Here is a 19,334-nt window from a genome sequence, read left to right on the forward strand (position 1 = left end):
ATAAATAACGCCGAAATCCAAGTTATAATGAAGAAGTTATGACCCGTCGAAGTTTCGCGATGGAACCGACATGGCACCGGGGAGCGTAAATAGTGAATTTACGATAGAGCGAGATTTAGCCTTAGAGATCTAAACAAAATTCGTAGAATATGTTAAACTAAGAACATCGATAAAAAGAACGCCCAAATTTGAGTTCGTATGAAGAAGTTATGATTTTTCGAAGTTTCGAGTTAGCAGTTTACAACCCGAAGTTTGAATATTAGATCGAGCGGTTTTTAGCCGACACGACCTAAACAAGAATCAAAGATCTCGTTAAGAGTAGCGTAACGAGAAAAAGATGGGTGAAAACGGACATCGAATGAAGAAGTTATGAGGATTTAACGGACCAATCCTGTCCCGATCTGTTAAAAATATAAAATTCAAAATCGAGTCAAAATTAGCCGACAAAGTCTAAACGAAAGTTGTAGAGTATGTTCCCACCTTCGCGTGGATATAAAGAATGTCGAAAACGGAGCTCGTATGCGAAAGCTATCATTTTTAGAAGTCGAGTAGGAAAATTGCAAAACCGAGATGACGTGGCAACATCTGGACCCTCCATCGCTGATCAGACCTCGCTTCGGATCATGCCACGAAGCCTTCGTATTACGACCCGCGTACGAGGTCCGGTACGCCCCGCGTACCTTCGGTCTTATCCGGGTCCTGTCCGAGTGCGAGCCAGCTGGAACACGCCTGGCAACCTTATCCGAACTACGCCCAGCGTAGTTGAGTGGTACACGCAACGTAGGTCCGAAGTTCGGCCCTATAAATAGGCTGCGAAGAGTCTCGGATTTTTCACTCATTTCTTCAACTCCTTCTCTCTCTACTTTCTCTCACTACCCCTCTAACCCCCCTAAACCCTAGATAAGGTCCCTAGCACCCTAAGGAAGCCCCGAGGCTCCCGGAGTTCCAAGAAAAAGGAGTCTTTCGGTTTCGAAACGCTGCTCCAATTAAGTTCTGGTTTTCGATAAAATTCGCTGTAAGTGTGCTACGCTTACGTAATTTTTAGTATAGCTTTCGAATAATTATAAGAATGTTATTAGGTCCTTAAAATAATTATTTGGGCTATTATTATGAGTTATATTGAGTGTTATTTAACACTTATATAATAATAATAATAGTCAAACTATTAATTGGTCGCGGTTATCGTTAGACTAAACCCTAGTGGTATTAATACTAGGTTTTATCGAAGGAAAGTTGTTTTGAGAATATCGAAGTGTTGTCCGAGTGTTTAGTCACCACCTTTCAAGTGAGTGCATAGTCTCTTTCATCTTACACATAGATATGAAGTATTTTATATAAACTACGTGCTATGTGTGCATATTATCTGAATACTTGCTGTCTATGATGTATGAATGTTTTATACATGTTTTAAATGATTTAAACTGTATACGTATCTTATATATACGAATATGTTGGGTATGACATGGGTAGATGAATGATGAGAGATAAAAGATGATGTGAGTAAACATTGGCAGCTATAGACTTAGTACCTAATAAACATTGGCAACTATGGACTTAGTGCCTATTGGACAAACACCGGTAGCTATAGATTTAGTACCTATTAGGAATTGGTAGCTATGGACTTAGTACCTATTAGATAAACACTGGTAGCTATGGATTTAGTACCCGATGAATAGACTATAGCAGCTATGGAATTAGTGCTTTATGAACGAACATTGACAACTATGGATTTAGTGCCAGTCCTATAACCCTGGAAGTAAGGGACTTCAGAATAAACGAATACAGGATATATGACTCTTAGGATAAATCCTTAAGAGTAAAGAAGATAATGGGGATGGGTAATTGGGTTGATTGTTTAAACATAATAATTATATTATTGTGGGTTGAAAACCCTATATACTCACCAGGTTTCCCAACCTGACCCATTCAGTTTATTTATATCACAGGTGTTGATATGTAGTCACATTACACTAAGAGATTTAAAGAGATGTAGATCACTAGTGTAAATAAATGTAAGTTATGTTTATGCTTATGTTTCTGTATTAACGATGACATCCCAAACTTTTTAAAATGAATAAAATACGTTTCTTCGAAAATGTTTTAATAACGTATTTATCATGTTTTTCTGGGAACAAATTCCGCAACATTTTTAATAAAAGAAGTACTCTGATTTTTATAAAGCATAAACAAAATCGGTTTTTTTCTGGCTGTGAAAATAAGGATGTCACACAATCACTGAAAAGATGATTCTTTTTTGCGCTACTGACATTCCAATCACATAGATCAGAACAAAATTGACAAGAAAAGAGTAGTCGACGGCCAGCCGGGTGCTAGCTGGAAATCGCCAGGGTTTTTCACTTATAGCTTGTCAATATGTTTTCATTTAGGGGGGGGGGGGGGGTTCGTTACTATTTTTTTTATTTTTTTATTTTTATATTTATTAATTTGTATTTAAATAAAATCTTTTTTAGGTAATTGCATATTCAGTTTTTAACTTTTTTTTTCTATTTTTTGTTTTATTATTTTTTTGTTGTTTTTTTAAAAAACCTTTTTTTTTATCAATATATACCCGGGTTTTTAGTTTTTCTACTTTTTTCGTTTTTTTTTTTTTTTTCTATTTTTTGAATTTAATAACAGTTTGAGTTTGTGATGTTTAACCATTATAAAATGTTTCGAATCATAACGATATTATTCATAATATATTTTACAATATATTAATGTGAATCATAAAAATTTGGATCACATAATTTTAGGATCATATCATTTTAATCATACTAATTTAAATCATATCATTTATGAATCATAGGATTTTGGATTATAAGTTTTGTACAATACAATATTTGGATAATTATATTTTTTAAATCATTTAATTTTGAATCATAAAAGATATAATAATTAAGGATAATAAAATATATGAATCAAAATATTTTTAGATTATAAAAAGTTAAAGATTATAAACATATTTGATCATAATATTTTTGAATCATAGATATTTTGAATCATCTCTAATTTGGACCATATTATATTCAACATTTTTTTAATAAACTTTTAATATTTTAAAATCAAGCTTGGTATCTAAAACACATTATTATTATTATTATTATTATTATTTTAAAAATTCTTGTTACAAAGTCATTAGAATAGTGAGTAGAAGTATTCCTTAAATTTTTATAATTTTTGGAGATTTTTTTCTAAGTTTTTTTATAATAAAAAAATTATATACATTTTTTCAAATTTTCATGAATGTTCTTATTTTGTAGAGAATTAAATTTCAGAACTTTTGTTTTTTTAGATTTTTTTTCAAAGGAAAAAGGTTATGATCGAAAAACTAAACGGATAGAAAAAATCCACCAACTAATAAGGGTTGGACACTTGTCATGCTGGGTGGGGCACGTGTTAGTGCATGGAAAGACCACATGGGGTAATTTTTTTTCTTTTTTGTTTTAATATTTTTTGCTTTTGTCACTTGTATCCTATAAACAATTAACTTTCCACAAAAATTATCAAAATATCGTAATTAATTACAAAAATATCATATAATCTCATGGGATTTTGACGATAAATAAAATCAAATATTGAATATATATATAAGTTTTTTTAAAAGAAAATATTTTTTCTTTTTCAAGTTTTTGTAAATTAACAATTTTTTTCCTAATGCCTCATTTCTAACTACTTTTTAATTTTTTTTTTCAAAAAGTGCTCCATTTCGGGTTTGATATTTAAATTCCAAATTTATTTTTTGTTTTTTTCTTCCATTTAGTTTTTGAAAATATCTTGATTTTTGTCTGAAAATCCATTTCTAAGTGTTTAATATCATCATTTTCAATAAAATATCTAATTTTATGTACTATTATCGTATATTATTCATATTACTATATTTGGTTAACTTTTCGTTAAATTTAAGTAAAGAACATATTTTTTTTTCGAAATTCATAAATTACTTATCTGATTTCGGATTTGTTCTTGAAAGTATGAAGTTTTTTTTATTTATTAAATACGAAATTTTAATCGAGAATCTGAAATATTGGTTTGGAATCTATAATTCTGTTTCAGAATCAGTTAAAAAATATTTTTTCCTTGTTTTAGACAAATGATTATTTTTACTAAAATATACTATATTATTTTATTCTAATAAATATTAAAAGTTGGTTAGGTTACTAATTTTCCATTATCTAAGATTTACCATAAAGTATTTACAGTGGACCTGCGTGCAGGCTAACTAATCCCAACCATCTCCGTTTGAGAAAGCCCCCCTGTACAGAGAGGGAGAACAGTCGTTGATCATAAAAGATCGAATTCGAAGCTGCTCTCTTTGGGTTCAAAAAGGAAATACCCAGGCTCACGTTATCAGTCCATACCCACTACCCGCTTACATTAGCACCAAGCCCTCTTATCAAATCGCAATGCCAGCCCTTAGCTTCTTATCCTGCGCACCTCCTCCGCCTTCTTCTCCAACAGGCTTAGGGTTTCTTTTTCTCTCTCTCTACTCCCAAATAAAATTCATCCTTGTCTTCACAACCCTACGGGTTCACTTTCCTTCTTGTTCTTCTTCAGACTGCCGCTTTCGAACACCCTATGGACTCCGATCGCCATATCAAGAACTCGTATAACTATTCGAATCTCTTCAATCTTGAGGTATATATCTCTATCTCTCTCTACTTTTTTGAAATTTTGTTTCGCAACTTTCCCAATTGAAAATTACTGTTGTTTAATTCAATTGTTGCTGGATGGATTCACTTTACTGGAAGTTAGGTTCATGTGTTTCAAGTTTCTTTAAGTAATTATGGGTTTTTATTTATGGTATTATCTTTTCCGGTTTGTATTTGTAGTCTCTGACGAAATTTCAACTACCTCAAGGTGATGAGTTTGATTATTATGCCAATAGTAGTCAGGGTGAGAGCAGAGGTAGCCGAGGTAGGCACTTGGTTTCTCAACAGATGTTCAGTAGAATTACAATTGCCTGTTTCAGATTATCTTTCTTACCACTATCTGTTTACTTCACAAATGCAATCAATTAGTTGTACCCAGTGGTTGAATCATTGAATCTTGACAAAGTTTAGAGTATTTGTGCATATTGAAGTAAAATGTACATGGTTTGGATATCATCAGGTGGACCAATGACTGACAGAAGTAACGGAATGATGTTGGAAAAGAGAAAGAGGCGAAACACATACAGCAGTGATGAAGACCATGAAGGCAGTTATGACACATACTTCTCTGAAGAGCAATATAGGGCAATGCTTGGAGAGCATGTTCATAAGTACAAAAGAAGGCATAAAAGCAATAACTTGCCAGCTTCTGCTTCCACCCGAAATGGAATGTCTGGCATGGAGATTATTAGTCATGGATCAAAGGACCATAAATCAGTGAATGGGCGCTCAAGAGGGGGACACAAAGAAGCAGGTTTTGCTGCAGAATATAGCATGGAGAGGTTTGTGTTGTGTTAACTGTTTGTTTTTGTTAATTTGTTATGATACTAATATGGTAATATGCAATATGTCTCAGCTCTTTACCTCAATTTTCAGGTCATTTTCTGAACCTGGTTATTTGGATATTGGGGATGGAATCACTTACAAGATTCCTCCAACATATGAAACATTGGCTACCTCATTAAACTTGCCTAGAACTTCAGAGATTCGAGTGGAGGAGTTTTATCTCACAGGTACCCTTGATTTGGGGTCCTTAGCTTCAATGATGTCTGCAGACAAAAGACTTGGCCCCAAAAGTGGAGCAGGGATGGGTGAGCCTAGGTCTCAATATGAGTCTCTTTGGGCAAGATTAAGTTCCCAAACTTTAAACAACTCCCCTCTGAAGTTCAGTCTTAAAGTAAGTGATGCTGCATTGGATTCATATTCTGCTCCTGAGGGAGCAGCTGGTGGTTTTAGGCGTTCTATCATGTCAGAAAGTGGAGTGCTACAGGTGCATTATGTGAAGGTCTTGGAGAAAGGTGACACATATGAGGTTTGTATGCTGCTTTTCTATGGTCCATTAGGATTTGTTGACTCATGTTTCTTGTTGTTCTTATGTTTCTTGGAATTGTTTGACCTCCAGATTATTGAACGTAGTCTACCCAAGAAACAAAAGGAGAAGAAAGATCCATCTATGATTGAGAAAGAGGAGATGGATAGAGTTGATAAATATTGGGTGAACATGGTCAGAAAAGAGATACCAAAACATCATAGGTTTTTCATCAACTTTCATAGAAAGCAATTAACCGATGCAAAGAGGTTTTCTGAGACATGTCAAAGAGAGGTAAAAATGAAAGTGAGTAGATCACTTAAGTTGATGAGGGGTGCTTCGATTCGCACAAGGAAACTTGCTAGGGATATGTTGGTGTTTTGGAAGAGAGTGGATAAAGAAATGGTGAGAAAACTTACTCAAAAATCTATTAGACATATGAATCTTGTAAAAGAAAGTTAAAAACTTTTTTTCCCTACAGGCTGAGGTGAGGAAAAGAGAAGAAAAAGAAGCTGCTGAAGCATTGAAACGTGAACAGGAGCTTCGTGAAGCCAAAAGGCAACAACAGAGGCTAGATTTCTTGTTATCCCAAACAGAACTCTATGGTCACTTCATGCAAAACAAGCCAACTTCTCAGCCACCTACTGAAGGGGACAAAGTTAATGAATCAGAAGTTGGTGAAAAAGAAGAAGATCCTGAAGAGGCTGAGATGAAAATAGAAGCCTTGAAAGCAGCTCAAGATGCAGTCTCCAAACAGAAAATGATCACAAGTGCATTCGATGATGAAATTTTGAAGTTGCGTCAAGCTTCAGGCACTCAGGACCCTGAACAACAAGATTCAGTTGCTGGATCTAGCAACATAGATTTGTTGCATCCGTAAGTTCCTTTTTTGCCCTTTTCCTTACCTGAGTTTGTTCATCTTCTATTCTTCTTAAATGGGTACCTCTTGAATATTCTTTCAGATCAACTATGCCAGTAGCATCATCAGTACAAACACCAGAGTTGTTTAAAGGTTCTTTAAAAGAGTATCAACTTAAAGGTCTCCAATGGCTTGTGAATTGTTATGAGCAGGTAATAATCTATATATCATATATGTTTCATTTCTGATTTCTGATTACTCCCCTCTTTTTTACTGACCTGTTGACTTTTGTTGACTCAAAGGGTCTGAATGGTATTCTTGCTGATGAGATGGGACTTGGAAAGACCATCCAAGCAATGGCGTTCTTGGCTCATTTGGCTGAAGTAAGTAAACTGTAAACTATTCACTACCTGAAAAAAAATCTCTGATATCTACTGTTTAATTGTAATAATATGTTAACATGAAATGATAATTTGCAGGAGAAGAACATATGGGGGCCATTTCTGGTTGTTGCTCCTACTTCTGTCTTGAACAACTGGGCTGATGAAATTGGACGATTTTGCCCTGACTTAAAAACACTTCCTTATTGGGGAGGTATTCAAGAAAGAACAGTACTTAGGAAAAACATCAATCCAAAGCGTCTTTATCGTAGGTAATAACTCTTCTGTCATCATTTCTTTACATTTTTATCAATATTTCTTTTTGTTTCACATAATTTTTTACTTTACAGGGATGCTGGATTTCACATTCTCATTACAAGCTACCAACTTCTAGTATCAGATGAGAAGTATTTCAGGCGTGTGAAGTGGCAATACATGGTATTGGATGAAGCTCAGGCTATCAAAAGTGCAACCAGGTAAGACTTAAGAAGATTCATATGTGATGTGGACAAGGGTGTTTTAGTAATTTCTCATTTCTATTTGTTTTGATTATGGCAAACAGTATAAGATGGAAGACACTACTCAGTTTTAATTGTCGGAATCGTCTGCTTCTAACTGGAACACCTATTCAGAACAACATGGCTGAGTTGTGGGCCCTTCTTCATTTCATCATGCCTACTTTATTTGATAGCCATGAACAATTTAACGAGTGGTTTTCTAAAGGGTATGATTTAAAATCTTTTTTTTTTTTTTTTTCTTTTATATTATTCCATTAGTAAAATTGCTTCATGAATCCTGATACTTCTTCACCTTGTACAGTATTGAAAACCATGCAGAACATGGTGGGACTTTAAATGAGCACCAACTTAGCAGATTGGTAATTAATAAACCTGTTCCTGTTCACCTTACTTTTAAGTTCTTAATGTTCATGAGGTGCTTATTTTTTTGTATTTATATATATTTTTTCCAGCATGCAATTTTGAAGCCTTTTATGTTGCGGCGAGTTAAGAAGGATGTGGTGTCCGAGTTGACTCGGAAGACTGAAGTTACAGTCCATTGCAAACTGAGTTCACGACAACAAGCTTTTTACCAAGCTATAAAGAACAAGATATCACTTGCTGAGTTGTTTGATAGTAATCGTGGACAACTCAATGAGAAAAAGTTCATGAACTTAATGAACATTGTCATACAATTGAGAAAGGTAATCTTTTTTTTTTTTACCCTCTTCCAGAAAACACATTTCTTATTCTGTTTTGACTTTTTTTTTTGACTCTTAATGTTCTTATTTGTACCTGTGATTACAGGTTTGCAATCATCCTGAATTATTTGAGAGAAATGAAGGAAGTTCATATCTTTATTTTGGAGATATCCCAAATCAACTTCTTCCACCTCCATTTGGTGAACTGGAGGACATTTACTATGCTGGTAGTAAGAATCCTATTACATACAAGGTAATTTAATAAATTACATTTTTGGTCCCTGAGTATTGCTGTTTTTTTTTTTATTTTTAAATTTGTAATTTTATGCGGATATGATTTTTTAAAAGGGTCACTTGCTAATCTTGTTTACAGGTACCAAAATTAATATACCAAGAAGTGGTGCGAAATTCAGATATCTTTTTATTAAGAGGCAAGCATGGGATCAATAGAGAATCTTTTGAGAAGTATTTCAACATATTCTCTCCGCTACACATTCACCAATCCATATTTGAGCAACAAGACGAAAATGCCCCTTGTAACGGATCATTTGGGTTCACTCGATTGATTGACATGTCACCATCAGAAACGGCTTTCATAGCAAATGCTACTTTGATGGAGAGGCTATTGTTTTCTATCGCAAGATGGGATTGGTGCTTTTCAGATGAGATAATGGCTGATGATGATGATATTGAGTACAATAGTATTGAAAAGGGAAAAGTAAGGGCAGTTACAAGAATGCTATTAATGCCATCAAAGTCAGAAAAAAATGTTCTTAAGAGAAGACTTGCAACGGGACCCACAGATGATCCTTTTGAGGCGTTGGTAATCTCACATCAAGATAGACTTGTATCCAATGTTCGCCTTCTTCATTCAGCCTTTTCCTTCATTCCACAGATAAGGGCACCTCCTGTAAGTGTTTTGCTTTCAATTTAATTAATGTATCGAGCGATTAAAAAAGAGTATTAATGTTTTTTTTTTTTTTTTTGATGTGATTGGTAGATTGATGCGGAGTGTCCAGATAGGGATTTTGCTTACAGAAAAGGTGAGGAATTACATAATCCTTGGATTAAGAGGGTGTTGCTTGGATTTGCGAGAACGTCTGAATCAAATGGACCTAATAAGCCAAATGATGGTGCTATTCACCATTTGATACAAGAAATCGACAGTGAACTACCTGTTGTACAGCCTGCTCTTGAGCTCACTCACAAGATCTTTGGTTCTTGTCCACCCATGCAAAGTTTTGATCCAGCCAAGATGCTCACAGTAAGATTATTATTATTTAACAATAACATTGGTAATTATTATTTATTCCTAACTTGAATTGATGGTATGGTGATTAGGACTCAGGGAAGCTTCAAACACTTGATATACTGTTGAAGCGGTTGCGCGCAGGAAATCATCGTGTTCTCCTGTTTGCTCAAATGACCAAGATGTTGAATATCATCGAGGTATAGTATCAGCATCATCAACTAAATTATTATTCTTTTTCTTTTCTAAAGTGGTGATGTTTTGATGCAGGACTACATGAACTACAGGAAGTACAGATATTTAAGGCTTGATGGATCCTCTACCATAATGGACCGTCGGGACATGGTCAAAGACTTCCAGCTACGGTGAGAATGAATCACAGAATCACTCATTCCATTCCATTCCATTCCTCCATTCAGTTCATTGAGTTACTAAGTGATTCCATTCCGCTATAATTGAAATGTAGGAATGATATCTTTGTATTCTTGCTGAGTACAAGAGCTGGTGGGGTGGGGATCAATCTGACAGCAGCTGACACAGTCATTTTTTATGAAAGTGATTGGAATCCAACCCTTGATTTACAAGCCATGGACAGGGCTCATCGCTTGGGTCAAACCAAAGATGTTAGTTTTCTTACTTAACTGTTGTTTTTATTTTACCAAAATAACCCTATCAGTAATGTATGTATGTTATATGTATATGTAGGTTACGGTGTACAGGTTGATATGCAAAGAAACGGTTGAAGAAAAGATTTTGCACAGAGCGAGCCAGAAAAGTACAGTTCAGCAACTTGTGATGACTGGTGGTCACATACAGGGTGACATTTTAGCCCCTGAAGATGTTATTTCCTTACTCATCGATGATGCACAAATGGAGCAGAAGCTTAAAGAAATTCCAGCTCAGGTACTGTATATAGTATATATAAAATAATAAATCATACATAATTATTGTTAATATGTTATTTTATAAATTATATGAAATATGTAGGTTAAAGATCGACAAAGGAGAAAGGGTGGGACGAAAGCGATACGGATAGATGAAGAAGGTGATGCACGCCTGGAAGACATTACGGATCCTGAACCTCCATCGGATCCGTTCAACACCTCCTCTCCTTCTGAGAAACCAAGCTCCTCTAAAAAGGTAGGTTGAAGGCTATTTTGGTCTTTTCATAAAAAAAAACAACATGAAACATGAAACATGAAATTCCATCATATTATTTGCAGAGAAAAGGGAATACAGAGAAAGGGCCTGCAAAAGCAAGGGGGGCTCAAAAAGGTTCTAAAAACCCAAATTCAACAACGGAGGACGTTCAACGCCAGAAACCCAAGAGACCAACAAAGAGTGTAAATGAGAATCTTGAACCCGCATTTACAGCTGTGTCTCAAGATTAGAAAAATTCCATTCCATATTTATATAAATGCAAATGCACCGCTCCTTTTTAAAGCTCCAGAATATAAGGTATAAAAATTAAAAACAAACATCAATCTCCAGTCATGTCACAAAAACAACATAACTAACAAATTTGTCCATTGGATCAAGACTCTGTGTCCCACTTACATCTCTCACTCCAACGCCGGTTTGTATCAATCTTTTGCGTATCATACAATTGGCACAGATTTTGAAAATAATCTCTAACTTTTTCTGCCCACAAAATTATAAGATACGCTTGTACAGGTAATATGTACTTTTTTTTTTTTTTTTTTTTTTTTTAAAAGTTTGTCTGATCGACATGTTACTACTACTCCACTTGGAGCAAGAAGTGTTGGTTTCGTGTACTGTACATACGATTTATTAAGCTTGTTTTGATCCAATGCCGATGATGATAAAAAAAACATTTAATTTTGATGACATTATAAATAAACATTTAATTGATATCAAGTTCGGTTTGATAGGCTTTCTCGATACAGGCTCAACTCAATCAAGTTCGACTAGAAAAAAAGATTTCAAGTTCAGTTAAATTGGTTGGGTTAAGGGTGAAATCGCCAACCCGTTAAAAAATTTTAAATATATTTTTATTTATATTTATTTACTATTATTTAATTGATTATTATATTTTAATGACTTCATATTTCTCAAAAAAAAAAAAAAAAACCCGTGAGTTAGTTTGGTCTCTACTGTTCACCTCCACAAGCAAACAGTAACCATAAAATCTGAATCGTATCTCGTATTCATACCATTCGCCTCAAGTTTTGATACTTTCACCTTCACTTTTGTTCCATATCAATGTTGAAAACTCTAACTTGCTCTAAATCTAACCCTAATTATTCGAGTCTCGACTTTCACTTGCAAGCTTCAAGGATTATTTGATTATAAAGTTTTTTTTAGAAATTTAAATGGATCAACTTGGGTTCATATAGTTTGCTAAATAGGCTGGGATGAAAAACAATAAACATGTTAACCAGTTTAATTTTTACTAAAAAAGTTAGATTGAGTTGGGAATTTTCAACCTATTTATTTAAACATGTTGGGTTGGATAAATTTTTTTTAACCCATTTGATTAAATATATTAATCCGATTATAACTCAACCCAACTCATTGCAACCCTTATCCAGAATGCCATAATCTATCCGGAATACGAAGAACTGGTAGGAATAGCAAGGTTTTATTGTTTGCTGTTTGTATATAGTGGTATTGTATATTTCATTTAAAAAAAATATTAGTTTGCATTCAACCAAATGGTACGCATTTTTATCGCAGTTTTCATTATCAATTGCTGTGCCATATCTATTTAGTAGAATCTGAAATGATATGTGTGCAGGTTAGACAATGGGGTCTTCTTGATAGAACCATGTTAATTTTTTTAACAACTTCATATTATAAAAAGAGCCTCTAGTAGGCCAAAAATCAAAAGATTACAAAGAATATGCATTGATTGAGTTTTTTAACCAATCAAACCCAAGAGAAAACATTTTTCCGATTTCTATAAACAGTCCAACTAAACAAGTAATCTCTAATAAAATAAAAAATCTATTACTTTTTATTCTTCTTTCCACCAAACATCACATCATTCAGAAAACAACAAAGCATCCACTATGTAGTAGAATCTACTATCGTCACCAAGATCATCATTTTTTCTTGTATAACGCTGATGCATCCATCAAAGCTATGAGATCTAAAACTTACCCTTGAATATTAATAGAAACATCAACCAATCTTACAATCTCATTCCATGTTCTGGCCGTCACTTCACATTTCAAGAAAAGGTGATTCAAGTCTTCGGAGTATATGTAATAGTCTAGGTCAACCTTTGTAACTTGTTTTGAAATTATAAAAATGTATTATTTGAGTATTATGTGCTTTTACATAATTATTATGATTTAATGAATTAAAGATAAAAAATAAGTGTCGAAAATAATTATTAGATAAACCCAATATCTATGAAGGAAGTTATAGTGGTTGAAGCAAGGATTCCGGAGATATAAAGAATACCGACATCCGAGTTATAACGAAGAAGTTATGACATGTCGAAGTTTCGCGACAGAACCGGCACGACGTTATGAGACGTAAAAAGTGAATTTACGATAAAATGATTTGCCTTAGCGATCTAAATGAAAGTCGTAGTATACGTTAAATCGAGAGCGTGCATAAAAAGAATGTCCAAATCTGACTTCGTATGAGGAAGTTATCAATTTTCTAAGATTTGGCTTAGCAGTATGCAGCCTGGAACTCTAATTTTAGATCGAGTGATTTTTAGACGAAAAAACCTAAACGAGAACCAAAGATCTTCTTGATAGTAGCTCAACGGTAAAAAGACAGACGAAAACAGACGTCGGATGAATAAGTTATGAATTTTTAACGGACTTTTCCTATCCCAGCCTGTTAAAAATATAACTATAAAAATAAAGTCAAAATTAGCCGACATAGTCTAAACAAAAGTTGTAGAGCATAATTTCACCTACATGTGGATATAAAGAACGTCAAAAACAGAGTTAGTATGCGAAAGTTAAACTTCGAGGCTGGTCCGAGGGAGTACGCCCAACGTACCGAAGGAGTACGCCCAGTGTACTCGTGTACGTGATTCAGAGTCAGTCACCCTCCCTACTCCTTTGCATGAGAGCCACGTGTCATAGCCTTGACGCGTCTGAACTGATCCACTTCGTACGCCCAACGAAGAGAAGTGCGAAGCAGTATGCCCCGCATACCTGGAATTACGCCCAGAGTAATGAGGAGCTTCGGTCTCCTATAAACAGGATGCGAGACTGCCCCGAAAATGGTTACACGTTTTGCTCTTTTTCACCTTCTACTTTCTTTTTACCTACACTAAATACCCCCAAGCCTATTATATCATACTAGCACCGTAAGCAAGTCCCGAAGAGCCCAAAGATCCCGAGAAAAGAGTTTTTCGAGACGAAACTCTACCCGCATGAAGCCAGGTTTTTGAGAAAACATCTCGGTTTCATCAGATTAGACTGTTTTAAGGGACAAAGTGTTGTCTAACCGCCGTCTTATCATGTGAGTGTGTAGTCATTTTCATCTTACACATAGATATAGAGTATTTTCTATAAAATATGTGCTATATGTATATATATTGTTTGTTTATTTGAGATGAGTGTTGAATGAATGTTTTATACATGTTTTAAAATGATTTAAACTGTATATGTATTTTTATTTACAAATATGTTGGGTATAACATGGGTAGATGAAATAGTTGGTGTGTGTTAAAATGATGAGAGGCCTCTATGTTGTTGTTGTTGTTGATCTAGTCATCTAGCGGAGTATAGATGACGACCACGAACCTTCCTAGACTGTCCAGTGGAATGCTGGCAGGCTCGTAACCTGTAGGTGTTTGTGAACGATGTGTTCATTGGTGTACTCCATCCCCCTCGTGGTTGCCTTAAGGACATGTATGGTTGAGGAATCCCCTTAGCAGTAGTGTCTATCATGATGATAATCCTTAGACTAGGTCCCTTTTGATAGGTGTTTAGGGACGTAAAGTGAGGATATCGGGAACGGGTATTATGAATATTGTTGGTTGATGAAATTAATAAATTTATTTATTGTGGATTGAAAACCCTATATGCTCACCAGCCTCCCAAGCCTGACCCACTCAACTTTTTATATTACAGGTAATGGACCCAGAGCATAGTTGGATGATGATGAGGGATTTTTGGATTATAGACCAGTAAATGTAAATAACACTTGTAATGCCTATAATGTAGTGTTTATGCTTTTGGTCTGTATCGATGTGGACATCCGAGCTTTTGTAATAAAATGAAAAATACATTTTTTAAGAAATGCTTTGATAAATATTTTTATCATATTTTGTTTTGGGGACAAATTCCGCATATTTTTATTGGAGAGATTACTCTGATTTTATGTTAAAAAGCATAAACAAAATCGACCTTTTCTGGCCGAGAAATTGGAGGATGTGACAGTTGGTATCAGAGCATTAGTTTAAGCGAACTAGGAATTTGTAGAATTTCTAGATTTAACTTAGAATGCTAAGTGATGATTGTGAGATGAGTGCCTACCATATTTTAGACACGAGCACTATTATATTTTAGGAAATATACCTAAAATGCTTTTATGTGCTAAATGCTATATGTTTGCCATATATGCCATTATTTGTTCGAATCTATGATCTGTTGCCGACTGGATCTGGAAACCTTATGTGTTCAGGGTACTAAGCGTATGACTTCGATATTAGAGCTAGCATGTAACGTTTCAGAGAGATAAGGAGAATTTAAATATCTATCGTGAATGAAGATCTAAATTCTCCTAATTTGATGTATATATAATAATGGCAAAAACCCGACGTGGAGCCGAAAATGCAAATAGAAATCAGCGACCTCAACCCCAAGTGATCGAGCAAGTGCCTATAGTAGAAGCTGCACCTGAGCCAATCACAATGGCCATAGTACAAACGTTCATCCAGATGATGTTGGATCGCCAAATGAAGGAAACAACGCGTTTACTTCAACAGAACCAAGAGGAACTTTCGGTGCCTATTGAACAGCCCGAGCTGAATGATGGACAATCAGAAGGAGGAAACTACAGTGGGGCTGTTGGTCAAGCCAACCCACTAATAATTAGACGAAACCATCAGAATGAAGGAAACGAGGGACGTAAATGCAAGTACAAGGATTTTATGGCATCCAAACCAACTTGTCTATCTGGAAGCTTGACACCAGTAGAATTCATGAATTGGATCTCCAAAATGGAGACAATGTATGAAAGTTGTGAGTGTAGTAATAGGTAGAAGACCGCTCTCGCAATTCCTCTGTTAAAATCAGGAGTACTGAACTGGTGGAAGCTACTAGCTGATTCGATGCCTAAGGGAGAAGGGAAGAATGAGCGTTTCTAAATACGCTGTAAGTTTTACAGAGAAAATGAAGCTTGTTCCATACCTAGTTCCAACTGAACTCTCCAAGGTTAAAAAAATTTCCCACGGATTACCAGCAGACTTTGGTCCAATGGTTAAGCAAGCAAGCACTTTGAAAGCCCCCATCTGGGCTGCGAAGAATGTGGAGACCCAGATATGAGAGAGGGGTTTGGAGAGAGCGTAGGTTGGTGAGAAAAGGAAATTTGATGGGTCATCAAATTTCAGCAATAAGAACAAGTTCTCAAAATCTGGTACGAAGAAGTCCGGAGGAGGTGAAGCCTGTAACGGCCATGTTTCCAAGCTAGGCATTTATGACAATGTAATAGTCTAGGTTAGCATTTGTAACCCAATTTGAAATAATGAAGATGTATTATTTGAGTATTATGTGTTTTGTGCTTAGTTGTGTGACTTAAATGAATTAAGGATAAAAATAAATGTCAAAATGAAATGTTAGATAAACCCGATATCTATGAAGGATGTGGTAGTGGTCGTGGCAAGGTTTCCGAATATATAAAGAATGCTGAAATACGAGTTATAACGAAGAAGTTATGACCTGTTGAAGTTTCGCGATAGAACCGACACGACACTGAATGACGTAAATAGTGAATTTACGATAGAGCGATATTTAGCCTTAGTAATCTAAACGAAAGTCATAAAATAGGTTAAACCGAGAGCGCGAATAAAAATATTGTCCAAATCTGACTTCGTATGAGGAAGTTATGATTTTCTGAAGTTTCAGCTTAGCAGTATGCATCTCGAAACTCGAATATGAGATCGTGTGATTTCTAGCCGAATCAATCTAAACGAGAATTGAAGATTTCATCATTAGTAGTGCAACGATAAAAAGACAAACGAAAATGGACGTCAGATGAAGAAGTTATGAATTTATAACGGAGTTTTCCTGTCTCAGCCTACTAAAAATAAATAATAAAAATAAATTCAAAATTAGCCGACAGAGTCTAAACGAAAGTTGTAGAGCGTAGTCTTACCTATGCGTGGATATAAAGAACATCGAAAACGGAGTTTATATGAGAAAAATATGTATTTTTGAAGTTTATTAAATAATTAAGATATTAAATTTAAATATAAATGTCCGATATTATCGGAAGAGGGGGGGGGGGGGGGGGGGGAGTCACCAGACTTATCCGGGTTATGCCCAGCGTAATGCAAGGGTTCAGGCCCTATATAAAGGGGTGCGAGTCTGCCTTATTTCTTTGCTCATTTTCTCTCTCTTCTCTCTTCTTTCTCTCTCTCTCTCCCGTTTTACCTCGTTTTTCGTGCAAGAAATATCCCGAAGCTCCGATATTAATCCTGAGCCCCAAAGCAAGTCCCGAAGCCCCGAAGATCCCAAGAAGTGTGATTCCCGAGACGAAGCTCTACCCGCGAGAAGCCAATTTTTGTGAAGATCTTTCATATCTACTAAAGAATACTACTTCTACAAGCTGTAGTGCTGTCCGATCATCTTCTGATCAAGTGAGTGTGTAGTTACTTTCTTCTAACGCATAATAGCACACACAAAGATATGCATGCATCCTATTCTCACTTCCTAGATAAAGGCTATACATTTCCTCAAATGGCCGATTGATCCCTCATAACTCATCCATGAAACTTCCACCAACCCTACAACACTCATGCATGCTAATCATACATAACACTGGATCCTATAGACAGTCGAGTACCTGATTCTACCCTAAGCTTCATTAAATAAGAGCAGGAAATAAGGCTAAACAAAACATTCTCAGGCTATAGAATCTTAGTTATGTATAACTACGATGCATACACTAAGCACCTATACTAATGATGTTAATTTCATACAAGGAAGAAAACGTAGGCTATCAAGCATCAATTATCAGAAAATTCTATCATGCAATTCCTGAAGATACCTAGCTTATCAATGACATGTTGTTCTAATATAACATAACATAACATCAAATAACAATGTGGTAACTTGGGGTATACTTACTGGCGCTGACTGATCGTACACATCACATCCTTTCTTGATTATTTTTAGAATAATTTTGAAAATCATTTTTAAAACTTTTACAGTTGCTTAGTTTGATCCTGGATTACACGGATGTTCATCCAATTCGCTTAACCTAAGGCTGTTATACCAATTTGTAACGTCTCAAAATCACAACAAATTTAAACTTTTCAAAACAACCCATTGTCTATAAAGAAGTGTTTACATAACCATTAGTTTTAAAACATTATTAAAAATCAGAGTCTCCCAAGATCCAATCAACATAAACCAAGGATGTGTACGGTTACATCTTCGCTTTTCCACAGTCCTCAGAAGTACCTGAAACAAAAATAAAACTGTAAGACAACGCTTAGTGAGTTCCCCTAATGTACCACCACATAAACATAACAAATAACAACATGCATACAGAGCCTTTAACATGACTGTACCGCCTCACTGGGGCTTTTGCTTATCTGGACCGCTCTTTGGGCCTTCTGCCTGACTGGTCCGCCTCGAAGGCCTTCATTCTATCCGGACCACCCTATGTATCTTGTCCTTTAGCAAAAAGCAGTACCGCCTCAACCCGATACATATCACATATCAACATATACCATAACAATCAATAGTTAGAATATAGAGGTAGTCATACATATCTAACATATAACTTCAGCATAGAAACATCTTATATGCCAGGATATAGATCTAATAGATCACTACAACATAGCAACATACGGTAAAACCAGGATATCAATCCAATGGGCCGGCCTTGGTGCATTCGACCCGTAAGGAAAGTGGGGAAAACTTTCCTCACAATCTGAATGCAGTTTGAATAGCTCCCAGCTCCGACAACCTGTTCAACCCAAATCTTAAATGTCAAAACATTTCCCATTCTAAATTACCAACATTTACCTAAAATACCCTTGGTCATAACTGGTCAAATCAACAATTCAACTGATGCAACCCAACTGAGTCGACTCAGGGCTCGTATGCAGGGTGTACTCTGGAAGTATGCAGGGCGTACTCGAGCATTGATCATAGTCGGGGGATTGACCATGTATGCATTGTGCACTCTAAATTATGCAGGGTGTACACTATGACTTCCCATTTTCTCAACAAGGGCTTAATGCATTAAGCTTTCACGTCCAAGTTTCAGATCCATGGCCAAAATACCACTAAGAGTCATAAAGTTTCCAACTTTATAAATTTTCATGTTCATTAAGTGCTTAATACACAAAATCCTAACTTCTTAATGCCTTAAGACCCTCTAGAGCATGCATGGAGGAAAACTAAGCACCAAGGCCACATTTTTATGACTTAAGAACCCTTATAAGGTCTGCAAGGACGACTTATTTGTTCAAGTGCATGCCATGCTCAAGAATCACCACATTTGGGACCAAAAGTGCCATAA

The 19,334-nt window shown here is 35.5% G+C and overlaps 1 protein-coding gene across 1 annotated transcript; it reads left to right on the forward strand.

Annotated features, from left to right (window-relative positions):
* Positions 1–4,283: 4,283 nt before the first annotated feature.
* INO80 (DNA helicase INO80-like protein) lies at positions 4,284–11,122 on the forward strand. Its single transcript, XM_078996406.1, has 22 exons — positions 4,284–4,635; positions 4,830–4,914; positions 5,110–5,431; positions 5,526–5,961; positions 6,052–6,363; positions 6,440–6,834; positions 6,921–7,029; positions 7,120–7,200; positions 7,297–7,469; positions 7,548–7,673; positions 7,760–7,921; positions 8,017–8,074; positions 8,168–8,398; positions 8,502–8,648; positions 8,769–9,305; positions 9,396–9,659; positions 9,737–9,844; positions 9,915–10,009; positions 10,111–10,267; positions 10,350–10,547; positions 10,632–10,784; positions 10,868–11,122. Exons 1-22 carry the CDS (start codon positions 4,576–4,578, stop codon positions 11,033–11,035), a joined length of 4,377 nt encoding a protein of 1,458 aa, XP_078852532.1. The 5' UTR covers positions 4,284–4,575; the 3' UTR covers positions 11,036–11,122.
* Positions 11,123–19,334: the final 8,212 nt, after the last annotated feature.

Source organism: Lactuca saligna, chromosome 5 (assembly GCF_052625555.1).
Source record: "Lactuca saligna cultivar CGN05327 chromosome 5, ASM5262555v1, whole genome shotgun sequence".
Lineage (NCBI taxonomy): Eukaryota > Viridiplantae > Streptophyta > Magnoliopsida > Asterales > Asteraceae > Lactuca > Lactuca saligna.

Excerpts from the sequence above, each read along its gene's own strand:
- INO80 (XM_078996406.1), top strand. The coding sequence starts at position 4,576 with ATGGACTCCGATCGCCATATCAAGAACTCGTATAACTATTCGAATCTC. Across the intron at positions 4,636-4,829 it reads CGAATCTCTTCAATCTTGAG|TCTCTGACGAAATTTCAACT; the intron begins GTATATATCTCT and ends TTGTATTTGTAG. Across the intron at positions 7,674-7,759 it reads GCTATCAAAAGTGCAACCAG|TATAAGATGGAAGACACTAC; the intron begins GTAAGACTTAAG and ends TATGGCAAACAG.